Source organism: Neoarius graeffei, chromosome 5 (assembly GCF_027579695.1).
Source record: "Neoarius graeffei isolate fNeoGra1 chromosome 5, fNeoGra1.pri, whole genome shotgun sequence".
NCBI classification, from domain to species: domain Eukaryota; kingdom Metazoa; phylum Chordata; class Actinopteri; order Siluriformes; family Ariidae; genus Neoarius; species Neoarius graeffei.
In genome coordinates, this window is record NC_083573.1 from 99,472,041 (window position 1) to 99,492,138 (window position 20,098).

Sequence of the window (20,098 nt, forward strand, 5' to 3'; positions counted from 1 at the left end):
CCACCAACGCCTGATATGTATCCCCTTGGATACTCACCGGTATGCGATACGCTCCGGCCCGATCGAGGGCGGCCTCTGGTGCGTCGGGGATCCGAACCACCATGCCCACTTCCATCGCCGTGCACTGCTGTTGAAGGTGGCCCGGCTCCCTGCAGCGCCAGCAAACCAGCCCGGGCTTTCCCTTTGCACCGGTGTTCTGGGACTCACTCACCTGAGGTGGGGGAAAGACAGACACAGAAGGGAGAAATGGGAGGGCACTGCGGGTGCGGCAGGCCGGCTGGGGTGGTGCCGGCGAGGACGGGACACAGGAGGAGGGGGAGAGAGAGAGAGAGAGAGAGAGAGAGAGAAGAGGAGAGAAGAGAAGATGCCGTCTGCTGTCCTGCTGCCAGGACAGCCGCCAAATGGTCCTCCGTCAGCTCGACTGCCTGATCCAGCAATGCCAGGCGGTGGCACTGGACCCACTCCGCAGTTCCTGCTGGCAAGCGAGCGATGAATTGTTCCAGCACCACCTGGTCGATGATTCCCTCGGCGTCGCGGTTGTCGGCCCTCAACCACCGCCAGCAGGTGTCCCGGAGCTGCTGGCCAAATGCGAACGGCCGGCCGACTTCCTCCAAGCGCAACACACGGAAGCGCTGGCGCTGCTGTTCTGGGGTGCACCCCATGCGCTGGAGGACGGCCTGGCGGAGGTTCACGTAGGCCAGCCGGCGGTCAGCGGGGAGCTGTAGCGTGGCCAGCTGTGCCTCTCCCGTTAGCAGGGGGAGGAGGTGCGCCGCACGCTGCTCCATCAGCCACCCCGAGGCTTCTGCGACTTGCTCGAAGAGTGTGATGAATGCCTCGGGGTCATCCCGGGCCCATCTTGGTGATGGTGAGGGGAGACAGGCCCGCGGTAGGAGCGCTGGTGGACCCCGCCGATGCGAGGAGGTGCAGGAACGCCTCTCGGTCTTCTTACTGGGCCAGCACCAGGGCCTCGAATCGTCGCTCTTGTTCCTTTCGGAGGGTGACGAGCGCCTGGTGCTGGCTTTGCTGGGCTGTGGCGAGGGCGTGGACCAGGTCGGCGAATGGGGAGGACTCCATGGGGCTGATCCGCTGGTGCTCCACTTTCTCCTGGGTTTCGGCACCACTGTAGCAGTTCGATAGGTATGAGTGGAGCACAGAGGACGGCAGGACAGAGATCAGGTTGATACACTGTTTTATTGTCACACTTTTCAGTCTAACAACTATGGTTTAAAGTTTACAGACACACACACACTCGGCGTCTGGTTCCGGGAAGAGCTCCTCTGCTCTCGCTCTCCCTCCTTAAATAGGGCGCAGTCACTGGGAAGACACACACAAACACAGGTTAATTGCCGTCAGGTGTAGTGATTCTGCCACTTACCTTCCCTGACTCCGCCCTCCTGTCGCAGACCGGCACTTGACCACGCCCCCACTGCCACAGTCTCCAAGTGGTGTCTTAGCTTGTTCGGCTTCAAGCTGTCTCAAGCTAGCACTTTAAGACAGACAACACACTGCGGTCTCTCCTCATTACCCACCGATGTACAGGTGAAGCCAAAGACAAGATATGTGTTGTCATATTTTCTTGTCTTTGCCTTGGAATGAACTTGCTTTGGAAGCACATTTGGTGATGCTTCATTCTCTGATTTGTGTTTACGTGGGAGCCCCGTGCCCCCTGCCAAAAACTTTTCCATGTTATGCTAGCAGTGTAATTTATTGATTGATTGATTCATTCATTCCATCCATGCCTCACGCCCCCCCTGCAATGGCTCTGTGCCCCCCCTGGGGGGCGGGCCCCCCACTTTGGGAACCACTGGCATAGGCAAACATGGTGGACTCTGCTTCCCTGCCAGCTAATAGCCAGTGGAAAAGAAAATGAAAATATGAAAGTGAATCAGCTAGAAAGTGCACCAGAAAAGCAACAGAAACCAAAAGGTTGTCCACAAGAATTTTTGTGAAGGGACAGATCAACCACTGGAATCAAATGAAGGATGAAATGGGCGTGAAATCTGATGAAGAATTTGCAGTGCTTGTCTTGTATTATTCAGTCTGAGTATGGAGTTATAGACCTAATGTTTTGATCTTACAGAGAAAGAAACAATAGCACAAAAGCAGTAACAGAGAAAAGATATATTCGTATTTTGTTTCATGGATCTATTCATGAATGTCAACCACAAAGTACATACCTGCAACTCAAAACTCTCTGAGGTCGATGCAGAGTTACAATGTTTTCTGTGCATTGCCATCTTTGTGTGACCCAATTTCATAGTTACGCTAATTAATTAAAGCTGCTCACATTCGGCTGTTTCTGTAGGGCCATACTGTTTACCTCAACAGGTAGGAAAACTGTCCCAAAATAGAGAAAATTGACCATCAGCACATCAAAATGATCAGATCTCATCCACATAATTTTGTTCTTGTGGGACATAGGAAAATGCCATGCACAGTAAAAAAAAAAAGTAAAACTTTCAGATGACTTTGCAGTTAGTATCTTTAAATGCTGGGGAGAAAACATTTAAGGATTATTTTATTTTATTTTTTTCAAAATGGCTGGATGGGGAGAGTTGGGGCAGTTCATATTACAGTTTTATTTTTTCTTGTGGTTTACAAATATCCATCCATCTGTCCATCCATTATCCATAACTGTGTATCCTGTGCAGAGTCACGGGCAAGCTGTAGCCTATCCCAGCTGACTATGGGTGAGAGGCGGGGTAAACCCTGGACAAGTTGCCAGATCATCGCAGGGCTGACACATAGAGACAAACAACCATTCACACTCTCATTCACACCTACTGTCAATTTAGAGCCACAAATTAGCTTAAAGTGCATATCAAGGGTAAATTCAGGAGCAAGATCAATGTAATTCTCCTATTTTATATTAAATTTTGGTCAAATATCTCTCACATTTTGCATTTTGCACAATTTTTTTTTACCTTGCACAATACCAGAAAAATTCAGTTGAAATCAAGCCATTTGAGACAAATTCGTCCACCTCTGAAAAAACTTGGTATTTGGATTTCCCAGCAAACACTGATTTTCGTGACGTCACGTGCGGGACGCCTCCTTCTGAATCCTACGTCAGCGCTGGTTTGTTTATGAGAAAATGACCTGGTGGTTTTCTGCAAATTTCTTCAACGTTATCACGTAATTATTAAAATGGTTAACAGATGTATCATAGGAGGGTGTGGCAACACCAATCTTGATGGGATTAGTACTCATCGTTTTCCAAAAGACCGGACAATGAGAGAGAAATGGGAGCGCTTCGTGCGAGGCATCCGGAAAAATTGGCTACATGCTACAGCCTACAGCATTATTTATGGTGTTCACTTCACAAGGCCCGATGACTTTGAGAACTATTTGCAGTGGGAAATGGGCTTTGCGAGGCAACTTGATCTGAAAAAAGATGCAGTTCCATCTGTCAGAATGCCCAAAGCAACACCGTCTCCATCTGTGTCAGCGTCACCAAAGGAGCCAGCCGTGTTCGTCTCCCCTGACAGAAGGCGAAGTGCCGCATCCACTGAGGCCCCCGAAGCCGAGGACCAAGCAGAGCTGAGAAAAAGACCAAGAAAATCGGCAATTCACAAGTTGACTGTTCCCAGGGTAAGAAATAATTCTGACATCTCATTATATTCTTCATCCAAAGGTGAAGTAACATTGCACTCAGGTGACAATTCCATAGTTCACTGCAAAATCGCTAGCTGCTAAACTTGCTCTACACAGGCTGTGCACTGAAACCGTACAAGCTCTCGCAGCCTGCTGGCAGTTCCGTAGGTGACATCATGAATCTGGCTCCAGACTCTCTTGGGATTTTTCCAGACATGTTTTGTTATTTTATTTTTTTCTGCTGTAGACAGATGGCTTTGTGCAAAATGACCCTTCTGGATGAGTGTGTAAAGGGACATACTTTCATATAAAAAAAACCCCACAAAATTGGTCCAGGATATGCACTTTAACCTGCATGTCTTTGGACTGTGGGGGAAACCGGAGTGCCCAGAAGAAACCCACACAGACATGGGGAAAGCATGCAAACTCCACACGGAAAGGCCCCCATCAGCCACTTGGCTCGAACCCAGAGCCTTCTTGCTGTGAGGTGACAGTGCTAACCACTACACCACTGTGCCACCTGGTTTACAAATATAAAATTGTTTAAATCTTTTGTTAAAAATGTTGGTGGGTTCCTGCATGAAGATTAAGCTTATTTTATTCCCTCTTGAGAATGGAACTGTTTTGTCTCATCAAGTTTGACTAAACTGATATTTTTCTATAGCTGTACCAGCACTGTGTGTTCATACAGTTCATATGTTACCAGTTTTGACAATAAATAAAAATGAAACATGTTGGTCTTGGCATTATTTTTGTTCCATGTCTCCCACATAGATAGAAAGATAGATAGATAAAAACAATCAAACAAAACAGAAAAAAAGTTAAGCCTGAAGGCCAGTAGAAGTGACAAACTGAGAAACTAACTGTAGTATGTCCCTGAGGCTAGGTGGAACACTGAAGCGCAGACAGGTGGGAAAATTATGCCGTCTTTTTTTTTATTTTTACTCTCTCTTTTCAGCTTAACATAAACTTGCACGTAAACACACACACACACACATGCTCTGGCCAGGAGACAGCCACCTCTTCACTCTCCCCCTCCTGTTCACCGCTCTGTCATCACTGAAATAGGCACACACACAACATCAATTGACAAAAGGTGTGATCACTTTGCCACTCATCTTCCTTGGCCCCACCCTTCATTCACAAATGCTTGACTATGCCCCACTGCCACATTAATGTTGTGGTAAGAGGGTATAGTAAATACTCTTTAAAGCAATATGAATGTGGTGCTGCCTGCAAAGAATTTCACATAATCTACAAAAGATGCAAAATTGTCCCAAGTCTCCCTGCTCTCCCTATCAAAAATTGAGTACAAAATTGAGCATGTGGCTTGAATAATGAACAAAATCTTTCTAAAAAAAAAAAAAACCCGAGAGCTATGCATCACAAATACCTACTTTCTCCAACTAGACAAAAATTACTTCACCTGGTGCCACCCAAGATCTAAACACTTACATCTCCTCAATTATATCGTGACTTGCAGATCCAACATGAAAGAAATTCTGTCAACAAAGGTAATGCGAGGAGCTGAATGCTCAACAGACCACTATATGGTCCAATCAAAGCTGAGACTGAGGCTTGCATTTCCTAGATCCAAAAGAGCAGCCTACACAAGAAGAAAGAAACTAGACATAGACAAGTTGAAGAATGATGAAAGACAGCGCAAACTCAAAACAGCTCTTACAACTGCTCTATAGGAAAATGCCCCTGATCAAGAAGACACAGAAAATGTTTTGGACATGTGGCAGCAGCTGAAAGATATTGTGTACACAACTGCAAGTGATATACTTGGGCAGCAGAAGAAAAGTACACTAGATTGGTTTCAAGAACAGGCCAATTCTATCCAAGCTTTGTTAGAAGAAAAAAAACACAAAATTTACAACCTACATCTAAAAAAGAACTCTGATAAAAGTATGAAAGCTTTCAACAATATTAAAGTGAAAGTGCAATGAGAAATAAGAGCCATGAAAGACAGATGGTGGTGCAAAAAAGCTGAGGAACCATGGGAACTGGCAGACAGCAAGGACTACTATGGATTATTCGCCAGACTAAAGACGTGCTATGGACCAAAAAGCAATGTAGTGGTACCAGTGAAAAGTGCTGATGGAAGTATACTCCACACAAATCTGGAAGATATAAAAAGAAGGTGGAAGGAGCATTTCTCCAGTCTACTAAACCAGCAAGGGTCAGCCGATCTTGAGGCATGTTGCTGGCTTGAGAGGAGATCAACAAGAGAAGATCTGTGTGTACCCATCACATCAGATGAGCTTAAGAAAGCACTCAAGGATACTAGATGTGGCAAAGCACTTGGCCAAGATGGCATCCCAGCTGACATGCCGAAGCAAGGCAGCCCCAGCCTGACAGCTGCACTCTTAAAAGTGTACAATGCATGTTGGGAGAGCATGTGTCTTCCCCAAGACTTCAAAGATACACTAATTGTGACCATCTACAAAAAGAAAGGAGAAAGGAATGAATGTGGAAACCACCATGGCATATCTCTGCTTTTCATTGCAGGCAAGATTATGGCCAAGATAGTTCTAAACCTAATTAAAAATATCTCAGAAGGTGTACTTCCAGAAAGTCAGTGTAGTTTCAGGGCTGGCAGATCTACCTCAGATATGATCTTTATCCTTACACAACTCCAAGAGAAAGCCATTGAGCAATGTTAACCTCTGTATGTGGTTTTTGTAGACTTCTCAAAGGCCTTTCACACCACTGACCGAGAGATGCTTTGGAAGATACTAGAAGTGTATGGATGCCCGGAAAGTCTGATGCGGCTCATTAAGCTCTTCCATGAGAACATGTCTGGGATGGTTTCGATTGGAGGAAACATTTGTGAAGCTTTTCCTGTCAATCATGGTGTCAAATAGGGATACGTTCTTGCCCCGACATTGTTTATACTCTACCTTACAGCAGCAGTCCTAGAGACTAGATAAGCACTAACCTAGATAAAGGAGTCTACACCAGGACTCGATGAGAAGGCAAACTTTTACTTTTTGCCAGACTCAAGTCCTCAACCAAAACTTGGCAAATTTGCATGTGAGAACTGCTGTACGCAGATGACTCTACATTTGTATCAACAGATTTGGATGACATGCAGGAAATCATTGATCGCTTTGCCACAGCTGCAACCCTCTTTGGATTGAAAATCAAAACCAGGAAAACAGAACTCATGTACCAACCCTCACCTGAGCCAAAGGCAATGTCAAACAACGCTGTTTTTGTCAATGGAACATCTCTTAGGAGTTTTGAGAGTTTCATCTGTTTAGGCAGTGCAGTTACCAACACAAACTCATCAGACTTGAAGGTAGACTCCCGGATTCAAGCTGCCACCAAAGCCTTCGGTGCATTACAAAAGCAACTATGGTTTTGCCAAGACATCAAAAGAACCACCAAGTTGAAAGTATACAATGCCACAGTCTTACCGTCTCTGCTTTATGCCACCAAATGCATGATGCTCTACCGTAAACATTTCAAGAAACTCACCAGGCTACAAGTCCGACACCTGCATCAATGAATAAATAAATGAATGAACCCTTTATTGTCACTAGTCACAAGTACCAGCGAAATTGGCCATCAACCCATCCTTACATTTACACATACATACAATTGACAGAGGGGGAGTAGACAGGACAGGAAGACAGGGATGAAAAGAAAAAAATACAGAGTAACATGAGGAGAGGGGAGGAGAAAAAACAACCGCCACACTATGCTCCTATGAGGAGTACAGTGTGGAAACATTAAAAAAAAAAAACCTCAGCACATAAGCACAAAATAACACAAGTACACTTTACAACATGACAAACTTGAGGGGGGGTGATCAGGGGAGGGGGTAGGGGGGGAGAGATGGAGGTAGAGGTAACCCAATGCAAGCAAGCAGCCGTCCGTTCCTGCAGCCATGACGGTGCTGGTCGTGCACCTGCTTGTCACACTGGGGGTAAAGCGGCAACCATGGGAAGTGGGAGAAGGAATGCAAGAGCGTCTCACTGCAGTGATCTTCAGGGGGAGTTGTTGTTCCAGCACTGGCCTTGACCGAGGCCAGTGCTGTCTGAGGGAGCCGAAAGCAGATAAGATTGGGATTGTTTGGTCTTGGGGCGAGTAGACGCATTCTTTTACACAACTACTCTGTTTGTCCATTCTGGTCTCTGAATCAATCGATTTCCTTTGCAAAGCCAAAAGCTTCTCCATGATGTTATCCATGTTGCAGTTCAAGTTCTGAATAGCCACAGTCTGAGTGCTGACAGCTCTGCCCACTGCTTCAATCATGTCGGGCAGCTTTACGGGGCTTTGGACAGCTCTCACCGTTTTCTGATTTCCTTGATAAACCAGGGCAATGCCTAATCCAATCAGCAAAAGACCTGTAATCATGGTTCCGAATAGGTAGATGTCTTCAATGTCCTCCACAGAAAGAACCACCAGGCACACGACCTGCCACTTATCCCACGCGTCCATTGTGTAGCCAGCTGCGAACGTTCCGGCAGGACAGGCCGGTTCCCCCGAACCCAGGCTTCTCGTCGAGAAAATTGTGTCAATTTCGTTAAGAGACCAATTTATCAATTCCATGATTTTTTAGTTTGGAGAGCAGTGCGGAGAGAGTCTCTCAAAAGTATAGACAGTAGACAGACGAGACAAGGGGAGCAAAGCAGGGAAGATAAGGGACAGGAGAGGCAGAGAAATGTGACTGCCTTCCGTGAGAGCACAGAGAGAAAAAACCTCAAAAATAAGATGGCAGGACAACTCCTCAGGTGAGCCAATACAGTAGGCATGGAAGCCCTGATTACAGCCTCCCAACTTCGTTGGGCTGGACACGTCTGGCATGTAACTACCCAAAGCTGTTTTTTACGGAGAACTGAGCCGAGGGAAGAGGAGACAAGGAGGACAGAAACTGAGGTACAAAGATGTCTTGAAGAGGAACATGAAGAATGCTGGAGTTATTGATCAGACATGGGAAAGGGATGCCTCAGAGCAACATGGCAAAGCATAGTTAAAAGCTCAGTGTCTGCAATTGAAGACAAGCATCAAAAGGAGTATACGAGCGCTCACAAAGCAAGAAATTCTATGGCAGCTCAGACAGGCCGTTTGTGCCACCGCTGTGAATGACTCTGTTGTTCTTCTATGGGCCTCTTGGCCCATCTGCGTTTCTGCGCATCCTAATGAAACAGTCATCAATACTAGCAATGGACAGCTGATGATTATGGCTGTGTTTGTGTGTTTGATATCAGTGTTCTGAGATTTCATCATTTCTCTTCCAGTCTATATCAGTGCAATCTGACAGGGGAAAGCTGTAAAGTTCTGTCCTCAGTTCTCAGCTCAAACTCCTCCAGTCTGAGAGAACTGAACCTGAGTGACAATAACCTGCAGGATTCAGGAGTGAAGCTGCTCTCTGCTGGACTGGAGAATCCACACTGTACACTGGAGATACTGAGGTGCACACACACACACACACACACACACCACAGTAAGTGTACTGTATATAAAGATTGTGTGTGTTGTGTAGTAAGGCTGAGTGTTTTATGCTGTAACTCTGAGATGTTTTTCTCTACAGATTGTCTGGCTGCAGGATTACAGGTGAAGGTTGTGCTGCTCTGGTTTCAGCTCTGAGGTCAAATCCCTCATCACACCTGAGAGAACTGAATCTGAACTACAATAAACCAGGAGAATCAGGAGTGAAGCTGCTCTCTGATCTACTGAAGGATCCACAATGTACACTGGAGGCACTACAGTGAGTTACTGACTGTCTCTGCACACACACACACACACACACACACACACACAGTCTCTTAGAGCCCTCGTCCTAATTTTGCCTTCAGTTTCTGCACATACAAATGAAACAGTCATCAATGCTAGCGACGGACAGCCGACGATTATGGCTGTGTTTGTGTGTTTGATATCAGTGTTCTCATATTTCATCATTTCTCTTCCAGTCTGTGTGAGTGTAATCTGACAGAGGAAAGCTGTCGAGTTCTGTCCTCAGTTCTCAGCTCAAACTCCTCCAGACTGAGAGAACTGAACCTGAGTCTCAATAACCTGCAGGATTCAGGAGTGAAGCTGCTCTCTGCTGGACTGGAGAATCCACACTGTACACTGGAGACACTGAGGTACACACACACACACACACACACACACACACACACACAGTAAGTGTACTGTATATAAAGTTTGTGTGTGTTGTGTTGTATATAAAGTGTAAGTGTACTGTATATAAAGTTTGTGTGTGTTGTGTAGTAAAGCTGAGTGATTTATGCTGTAACTGTGAGATTTTTTTCTCTACAGGTTGGAACACTGCAGTATTACAGGTGAAGGTTGTGCTGCTCTGGTTTCAGCTCTGAGGTCAAATCCCTCATCACACCTGAGAGAACTGGATCTGAACTGCAATAATCCAGGAGAATCAGGAGTGAAGCTGCTCTCTGATCTACTGAAGGATCCACACTGTACACTGGAGACACTACAGTGAGTTACTGACTGTCTCTACACACACACACACACACACACCTGAGTCTCTCAGATGCCTCGTCCAAATCTTGCCTTCCTTTACCAAAGGGCAAAATTTGGCATTTATTTATTTACAGACATACATACATAACATTATTTTCAATTCTGAATTTTAAATGAAGACATTTGACCCTGTCATTTAAAGGATATTTGTCCTTTTTCCATTTTCAAAAGTCATTCAAGTTATTTTATGATTGCTGAGGCAACATTGTGAAAACAGGACTCATCTTCTTAAAACACTGAACACAATTCACAAAACCACAAACCCAAAGTGCAAAACTCCTCATATGTCCTGCAAAATGAAGCACTACATTCAGAACTACATCAACACTTATCAAAATCAAAACTTTTACACCAAACAGCACACATTTCATTCATATTACCACATTTTTGTCCAACCAGCGCCACACTGTTGTTCTCAATCAAAAGCACTTTCATCTTTAGTGGGCTTGTCATCATAGTTCTGTATGCAGAGAGAAACTGTTCAAGTCTCCAGAAATATGTACAGAAACACAAACACTGCTGAAGAAAAACCTTTCATTTTTCTCCACGACAAATCAAATCAGTCAGACAAATGCACAGCACATCGTACATTACTGTTACAGCTGAAGGAACAAAAATATACTCCATCAAATACAGTGAACAGAAAAGAAAACCTGAGGGGAAAATATACAGAAAAAGTTACCAAAAAGAAAGAAAGAAATATATTTAGGTTCTCTTCACCACCCAGTTGGGTCTGGCAAGTGTTTTGAGAAAATGAGCCATATTTTCAAAATCATGCTTCAGTAATCATATATAAATAATGACCCCGCAAATCATTAGCATTGTGGTGTGTGTAAGGACTCTGATGATTGATGGTGTTTAACCTTATCATTCTGTCCTGTTCTCTGTCTTACAGCATTAAGATCTGAATCATTCACATTCAGATGTTGAAGTTCCACAACAATAACCGTGACTGATCACATCCTTTATCCACTCAGCTCCACGTTACGTCACACCGATATTTCCTCATATATTTAATCTATTTATCCCGGGTATTTCGCAGCTCAACATGGTTTCATTCAGTTTGTAAGAACATGACAGTGAAACATTTATTTCAGTGACTCACAGCTGTGATATTGATTCAGTTGTTTTTGTCTTCAATTTACATCATTTTAAAAACGGCAACTGAAAACCTTCTTGTACATTTACTGTAAAGTCATTCCATACAATTCTGTATATATGATGATAAATGTATCTACAATGTGCAATACAAAATAAAAGGTGACTGAGAACACACAACATCGTGTGTGTGTGTGTGTGTGTGAGAGAGAGAGAGAGAGAGAGAGAGAGAGAGAGGTTTTTCGAGAGCTGCACATCAGGGTAAAACTCTTTATTTCTGATGTTGTGCTGGAGAGGCTGAGTGACACACTGCTTTATAATCATGTGCTGAAGAGAAAAATGGAAGAAAAAGTGCTGAACTGTAGAAATGCAGTCGTCATGTGCCTGTTAGAGGGAGAGTGATATCCTGTAAACTCACTGTTGATGTGACACATACAGCTGGAGACAAATCCATTTTCTGTCATGTTTTCCCAAAAGTTGGAGTGCCACCAAAATGACTGCTATCACATTTGTTTATATTTTTGATTGCCATAACATTCACAATAACAAATCACTCAATGAGACTGTAAATGTGTATTACAGTGTGTGAGAGGGAACGGGAACTGTTATTAAAACCCAATAGATCTTTTCTCCTTTTTATTTTACACATTTAAATACATGGTTTATTTATTTTTTATATTATAGAACACACCCCGAGCCACTACATTTTAAAGCAAGACACCCTTTTGATTTTATAAAATCGGTGAAACTTATTTCCCTCTGAAATTTGGTCATTGTGATATGTTTATTTCTGTAATATCTAAAAAAAAAAAAAAAAACAGGCCATTCTGTAGCTGGGAAGTTATTTATTTTGAGGAGATTCCTGAGCAAATAATGTACATGAAATCACTCACTTTGCACAGTCAAGCAGAGAGAGGAAGTCCGGTGTGGACATGCACAAGTTTTCATTGACTGGCCACTGACGTCATTTTGCCACGAGATGAGGAGCTAATCACAACAACATTCGCATTGCAACTTCAGTACTCAACCTGTGACAGAAAATATGACCGAGCCAGTGGATTGTACACATCAAATGCTGGTTATTATGTTTCTCCCTATTGTAAATATTGTAATTAATGAAGAACATTCTGCAATTAGACCAAATATGTATCTTTCTGAGGCGAACTTCAGCCTGGTCACTCATCTTGTTGAAGTCTGTTTTTCATTGAGCATATTCTAGCCAATATTCGTTAATCATAATGAAAATTATGTATTGATTTCACAATGTAAATATTATTCCTGTGCATTAGATAGTTTACATAGAAGGTCCTTTTTTATCATTGCGATGGTGAAGACTGCTAAGTGAAAATGTGTGCAATTACACTATGCACCTATATTGCACAACTTCTGGTGAACAACCTCTCGATGTGCTTATCATACTGTGCAGTTACTTTTTCATTGAGCAAGACCGAATATAGTTCTTTTTCACTGTGGCAGCAGGGGCGTGGTCAAGTGCCGGTCAGAACACAGTTTATTTTGAAACTGCTGAAAAGTGTATTTTGTGTTAAATGACAGTTAAAAAATAAAAACGAAAGTGACCTTGATCCCACCTGCCTGTTACATCTTTTTTATTTTTGTGTTTGCTCATGTTTTTTGCCAAAAACAGTGATCAGAAGTAATAGTTTTGGGAATACGTACCCTCCTCTATCTTTGTAATGCCTTTCTTTGTAATAGACTTTCCTAAAATTGACTTTAGTATAACCTCATGAATTTCCTGTATAACCCACCCATTTTAGACATGTGCCTGAGGAGAGAGAGAAAAAAACCCTCTAAAGTTTGATTGAAGGGATGATATATATATGATTGCTGATATTTATTAGTTTGGTCCTGCGTTTCCTTTCCTTCGTAATACAGGGCCTTTTCGTCTCACTTTCTGTTACTGTAGTCAGTCTTCTGTATTTTATGCGCACACTCGTGCACCATTGTTCTCTCAGGTTGCAAATTTGTATCCCAGAATGCGTTGTGAACGGGGAAACCCCACCACGCCATGAATGATGTCGTATCTTGGTTTAGGTCATGGCAAGGCAAGAAAAAAATGGCGGATAGTTTAGGGCCATGGGGCTCTAAATTAATTAATTGTTCTTTTATGAAAAAAAAAAAGTAATAAAATCAGAAGTCTGTGATTCGGATTCAGTAGCTTTTGGTCCACTAAAAAAATAATTGGGTGTCAGGGAAAATTATTTTTATGGCCTACATTTGAGAAATCTGAAAGGGAGTCTTCCTTTAAAGTATTACAGTTACAGGTGTTGTGGAAGTCTGAATCTCAAAAGTATCCAAAAATACACTTACATGAAAGAAGTTACCTTAAAGCACCTTTATTGCCTAAAACAATGCCAGTATTTGAGTGTTTCCCAAAAAGCACTAAAATTCTCTTGAGACAACAGTCATTTTAAACAATGTCCAAGTAAAAGGGACATCCCTAGAATGGCCCCAAAACAAAATGGCAGCTCCTATTAAAATCATTGTACAACTCCGATTCCAAAAAAGTTGGGACAAAGTACAAATTGGAAATAAAAACGGAATGCAATGATGTGGAAGTTTCAAAATTCCATATTTTATTCAGAATAGAACATAGATGACATATCAAAAGTTTAAACTGAGAAAATGTATCATTTAAAGAGAAAAATTAAGTGATTTTAAATTTCATGACAACAACGCATCTCAAAAAAGTTGGGACAAGGCCATGTTTACCACTGTGAGACATCCCCTTTTCTCTTTACAACAGTCTGTAAACGTCTGGGGACTGAGGAGACAAGTTGCTCAAGTTTAGGGATAGGAATGTTAACCCATTCTTGTCTAATGTAGGATTCTAGTTGCTCAACTGTCTTAGGTCTTTTTTGTCGTATCTTCCGTTTTATGATGCGCCAAATGTTTTCTATGGGTGAAAGATCTGGACTGCAGGCTGGCCAGTTCAGTACCTGGACCCTTCTTCTACGTAGCCATGATGCTGTAATTGATGCAGTATGTGGTTTGGCATTGTCATGTTGGAAAATGCAAGGTCTTCCCTGAAAGAGACGTTGTCTGGATGGGAGCATATGTTACTCTAGAACCTGGATATACCTTTCAGCATTGATGGTGTCTTTCCAGATGTGTAAGCTGCCCATGCCACACGCACTAATGCAACCCCATACCATCAGAGATGCAGGCTTCTGAACTGAGCGCTGATAACAACTTGGGTCGTCCTTCTCCTCTTTAGTCCGAATGACACGGCGTCCCTGATTTCCATAAAGAACTTCAAATTTTGATTCGTCTGACCACAGAACAGTTTTCCAATTTAGCACAGTCCATTTTAAATGAGCCTTGGCCCAGAGAAGACGTCTGCGCTTCTGGATCATGTTTAGATACGGCTGCTTCTTTGAACTATAGAGTTTTAGCTGGCAACGGCGGATGGCACGGTGAACTGTGTTCACAGATAATGTTCTCTGGAAATATTCTTGAGCCCATTTTGTGATTTCCAATACAGAAGCATGCCTGTATGTGATGCAGTGCCGTCTAAGGGCCCGAAGATCACGGGCAACCAGTATGGTTTTCTGGCCTTGACCCTTACGCACAGAGATTCTTCCAGATTCTCTGAATCTTTTGATGATATTATGCACTGGAGATGATGATATGTTCAAACTCTTTGCAATTTTACACTGTCGAACTCCTTTCTGATATTGCTCCACTATTTGTCGGCGCAGAATTAGGGGGATTGGTGATCCTCTTCCCATCTTTACTTCTGAGAGCCACTGCCACTCCAAGATGCTCTTTTTATACCCAGTCATGTTAATGACCTATTGCCAGTTGACCTAATGAGTTGTAATTTGGTCCTCCAGCTGTTCCTTTTTTGTACCTTTAATTTTTCCAGCCTCTTATTGCCCCTGTCCCAACTTTTTTGAGATGTGTTGCTGTCATGAAATTTCAAATGAGCCAATATTTGGCATGAAATTTCAAAATGTCTCACTTTCGACATTTGATATGTTGTCTATGTTCTATTGTGAATACAATATCAGTTTTTGAGATTTGTAAATTACTGCATTCCGTTTTTATTACAATTTGTACTTTGTCCCAACTTTTTTGGAATCGGGGTTGTAAAAGGTTCTTTCTTTATGTGAACACAGTCTTCTGACTGGCTGCCCATACAGGCTTCCCATTGGCTAAAGCACACACTTCAGCTAAGTTTGAAAATACGGACCCACTCATAACTCCCACCAAATAACATCTCAAGCTTTTGGGAGATGTTATTTGGTGGGAAGTGTGTGTTTAGTGCTTTAAGTGCTTCTACAATGATTACAATCATTAGTAAAGAAAACATAATTGTGGTGACACACACAAACCTCTAAATATTTGAACTTATAAATTGTTCCTAGGTTCAACTCATGGCCTGGTGACAGAAAAAAAAAACCCTTAAAGTAGAATTTCATTCAGGCTAAGTAATAATAAAATAACAAAATCTCTCAGTGATCTTAGGAAAATATTTGTAGTAGGCTAATGCATATTAGTGCCTCAGGCCTTTAAATTATTAATCTGAGAAAAGTCTAACTTTCTCAACTGGCAAAAAAAAAATCCATTCCATCGTTTGATCTATTGATCCTGTAATACAGAGAGCCTGGATTAAAGATTACCGTAGCCACAGAAACAGGAATCTAAATACATTTTGAAGCTCTACAGCATACTAAACAAATGTCTTAAGGTATAAAATAATCCTTCACATCCTACCTCTCCTTTCTAAGATATGTGATCAATGATGTGATCTGATTGAGTCTACAGATCGATACAATGAGACCTGGAGCTATTTTGATGCATTATGATGATGTGCTATTTGATATGGTGATTTGAGGTTGATGCTTTCACATCAGCTATAATACCATCAGCAGAAATCTCATTGAATTTGACTTATTATTTTCATTTTTTGTGTGCATCAGTGTGTTAGTGACCGCCATCTCATTCCAGTTGTGGTTAAACACAGCAGAATGTGGTGCTGATCATTCGGCTCTGTGTTCAGGGAAAATGTTGGATCACAAAGCTTGTAACACAAGCCCTGCCAGAGCCCTAATACTTTTATTATTACACCATGTATCTCCTGCAATGGAGGCCATCTTACCTGTCCTCTGACCCGGATGATCACAGATGACGTATACCCACATATAAACACTCCCTGATACATTTGTACATTGCTGTAACATCTGGCTTTGCTTTGGACAGCCATCTTCTTTCTATTTTTCTCAAAGGAATTCTTCTTCTTCAGTCATTTACAGGCTCCAGCTGAATTATATGAAATTGTAATGTAGTATGTTTGAATAGTACAGATGTAGCAGATCATCCGGGCTCTGTTCAACTACTATTAAATACCTGCTAAGTGTCCGGACCCCCTCATACTGCTTACTGTGAACTCGGGATGGAAGTTTGTGTATTTGGAAACAGTCAAAGTCTCGCTCTCTTTTTATTATTTTTTTTATTTTTAAGGAACACATCATTTTAAGGTGCTCCTGGCTGGCATGGTGGTGTAGGGGTTAGTACTGTCATCTCACAGCAAGAAGGTTCTTGGTTTGAACCCGACAGCTGACGGAGGCCTTTCTGTGTGGAGTTTAACAAAAAGCTGTTAAAACATGTCCAGTCTGAGCATCATTCTCTTTGTAAATATTTTGTTTGTTGACCCAGAGCATGTTTGTATTTCTTATGTGTCCTGTTGTTTGTCTTATTTTTGTATTTACTCTTCTGATATGTTGCATTAAAAAAAGATGAACAAATATGAAAAAATACATAAGTTAAGTAACAAATAGCTGTATTGGTTAAAACAATGAAGAGCACAAAAAAAGTTTTATTGATTGTCTTTTTTTTCCTTGAAAGTTGAAAGTGGGTCCATGGGTTTAATTCCATGGATTTAATAACGATGAGCTTCCAGCAGCTGATCATGTTATAACAAGTGCATTTGTTTAAAGTTAACACACGCAACATGCCATCATCAGCTAATGTCTACATTCTGCAGCAAAGCCAGTGTGTGCATGCACGTCACAATCGATCCTGTTGTCTATAAATGAGACAGAAGGCAGTCCCACTGTCACAATTTCTCATCTGCGAACATGCCCAGTGCGACACTTTTACTTCATTTAATTCAAAGACTTCATTGAAAACAAAGAAAATTTGACCATGATTTTTTCTACTGAGTCTTTGCTGAAGTATGACTGTCCCAAGCTGGTGAGGAAAAAATAAACACGAGACGAAATCACCGAAGGATCAGGCTTTGAAGGCAACTCCCACACAGCCTACCTCTGTTCCAGTTCTACCTTCACCCAAACGCAGAAGCTTTTAGAATAGAATGCCTTTATTGTCACTATACACATGTACAATGAGATTAAAAGCAACTCCAATCACAGTGCAAACAGCATAAAATATAAAATATGCAATAAAAAAGAGGGAAAAAAGGGTGCTATGTACAGTGTTGTGTTCCACATTATGGAGTGGGGTATTGCATATTATAAGTATTGCACAGGGAGAGTCCGGGTATGGGCGGCATGGTGGTGTAGTGGTTGGCGCTGTCGCCTCACAGCAAGAAGGTCCGGGTTCGAGCCCCGTGGCTGGCGAGGGCCTTTCTGTGCGGAGTTTGCATGTTCTCCCCATGTCTGCGTGGGTTTCCTCTGGGTGCTCCAGTTTCCCCCACAGTCCAAAGACATGCAGGTTAGGTTAACTGGTGACTCTAAATTGACTGTCGGTGTGAATGTGAGTGTGAATGGTTGTCTGTGTCTATGTGTCAGCCCTGTGATGACCTGGCGACTTGTCCAGGGTGTACCCCGCCTTTCGCCTGTAGTCAGCTGGGATAGGCTCCAGCTTGCCTGCGACCCTGTAGAACAGGATAAAGCGGCTAGAGATAATGAGATGAGAATGAGTACGGGAATTGCACATTATAAGTGTTGCACAGTGAGAGTTAGACTATAAAGTCAGTGCATATTCGAGTTCAGGGCAGTTATGGCTTTTGGAAAGAAACTGTTTTTGAACCTAACTGTTTTTGTTTTGATGCACCTGTAGCACCTCCCTGAAGGCAACAGGTCAAACAGATCAAAGCCAGGGTGGGAGCTGTCCTTGATAATGCTCCTAGCACTGCTGAGGCAGCGTGAGGTGTAAATGTCCATCAGGGAGGGGAGAGGGCAGTCTATGATCTTCTGTGCTGCCTTTACTACTCTCTGGAGCCTCTCCGTATCTGCAGCAGTGCAGCTGCCGTACCATACTGTGATACAGTACGTCAGTAGGCTCTCAATGGATGAGCGGTAGAAGGTCAGCAGCAGGTTGGAATCTAGGTTGTACTTCCTGAGGACTCTCAGGAAGTGTAACTGCTGCTGAGCCTTCTTGATGACTGCCGTGATGTTCTCTGTCCAGGAGATGTCAGCAGAGATGAGAACGCCAAGAAACTGGAAGGTGTGGACCCTCTCCACACACTCACCGTTGATATAAAGGGGGGCTAGGTCAGTGCTGTGCTTCCTGAAGTCAACGATGATCTCTTTGGCTTTCTTGGTGTTCAGGGCAAGGTTATTCTCCAAACACTAGGCTGCCAACTTCAGGACCTCCTCTCTATAGGCTGCCTCGTCTCCCTTCGAGATGAGTCTGACCACAGTGGTGTCGTCAGCAAACTTGACGATGAGGTTGTTGTTGTGGGTTGAACTGCAGTCATGGGTGTAGAGGCAGTACAGGAGGGGGCTCAGCACACAGCCCTGTGGAGAGCCGGTGCTCAATGTGCGGGTGGAGGAGAAGTGGGGGCCAAGTCTCACCAGTCTGGGGCTGGTTGGTGAGAAAGTCCTATCCAGGCACATGTGAGACGGGGGAGGCCGAGAGTGTCCAGTTTTCTGATGAGAATGTCTGTGTTTATTGTGTTAAAGGCTGAGCTATAATCCACAAAGAGCATCCGGACGTACCTCTGGCGCTGCTCCAGGTGGTTCAGCGCAGAGTGGAGAGCTACGGCAATGGCGTCCTCTGTGGATCTGTTCGCATGATATGCAAACTGGTGAGGGTCGAAGTCTGGGGGGAGGTAGTCCTTGATGTGCTGAAGAACTAGTCTCTCGAAGCACTTTATGATCACCGAGGTGAGGGCCACAGGATGGTAATCATTCAGGCTGGTGACTGCCTGAGCCAGGGAGAGGTTGAAGATCCTGGTGAAGGTGAGGGCAAGCTGATGGGCGCACGCTCTGAGCACCTTGCCAGGTACTCCTTCTTGGCCGGTAGCTTTCTTGGGGTTCACTGCCAGGAGCATCTGTCTGACATCGTGCTCCTGTACAGTGAATGGAGTGGTGCAGGAACAGGGTGGGGGCAGGGCTGGAGCAGATGAGTGCTGCTGGGATGTTTCAAAGCAAGCAAAGAAGCAATTTAGCTCCTCTGCCAGCGGCGCACTCAGGTCTCCTGTTGATGCATCACAGCCTCTAAAGTTTGTGATGTCTTGTATCCCTCACCACACCTCCCGTGTGTTGTTGCCGGACAGGTGGGACTCTGTACTTATCCTATGGTCCTCCTTGGCTTTTTTAATTCCTCTTTTCAGGTCAGCTCGAGCAGCTCTGTACAGAGCTCTGTCACCTGACCTGAAGGCAGCGTCATGGGCCCTGAGGAGTGAGCGGACCTGGCTGGTCATCCAGGGTTTCTGGTTTGGGAAAACCAGGATGTTTTTGTCCACTGTCACATTCCCGATGCAGAACTTGATATAGTCCAGTACCGTTCCTGTGAATATCTCCAGCTCCTGGTGTTCAAATAGGTCCCAATCTGTCTGATTGAAGCAGTCTTGTAGTTTGGAGAGTGCATTGTCAGGCTAGGTTGTAACATTCCCAGGGGTGATAGCGTTCTGGCGCCGCGCCGGATTTCCGGCGTACTGCGGCTGGGGAAAAAAAAAATCTAGTTCGCCCATTGTCCTGTG

The 20,098-nt window shown here is 43.6% G+C and overlaps 1 protein-coding gene across 2 annotated transcripts in view; it reads left to right on the forward strand.

Moving 5' to 3' along the window:
- The window catches only part of LOC132887164 (NACHT, LRR and PYD domains-containing protein 3-like), a 35,272-nt gene extending 23,917 nt beyond the window's left edge, over nt 1-11,355 (forward strand). The window contains exons 8-11 of one of the 2 annotated variants that reach the window (XM_060922629.1): nt 8,847-9,020; nt 9,140-9,316; nt 9,519-9,692; nt 10,985-11,355. In XM_060922629.1, the coding sequence (XP_060778612.1) occupies nt 8,847-9,020; nt 9,140-9,316; nt 9,519-9,692; nt 10,985-10,997 (538 nt within the window). In that variant the 3' untranslated portion in view covers nt 10,998-11,355. The remainder of the gene's footprint in view (nt 1-8,846; nt 9,021-9,139; nt 9,317-9,518; nt 9,693-10,984) is intronic. The other variant, XM_060922630.1, reaches the window with a different exon arrangement.
- The last annotated feature ends 8,743 nt before the right edge of the window (nt 11,356-20,098 follow it).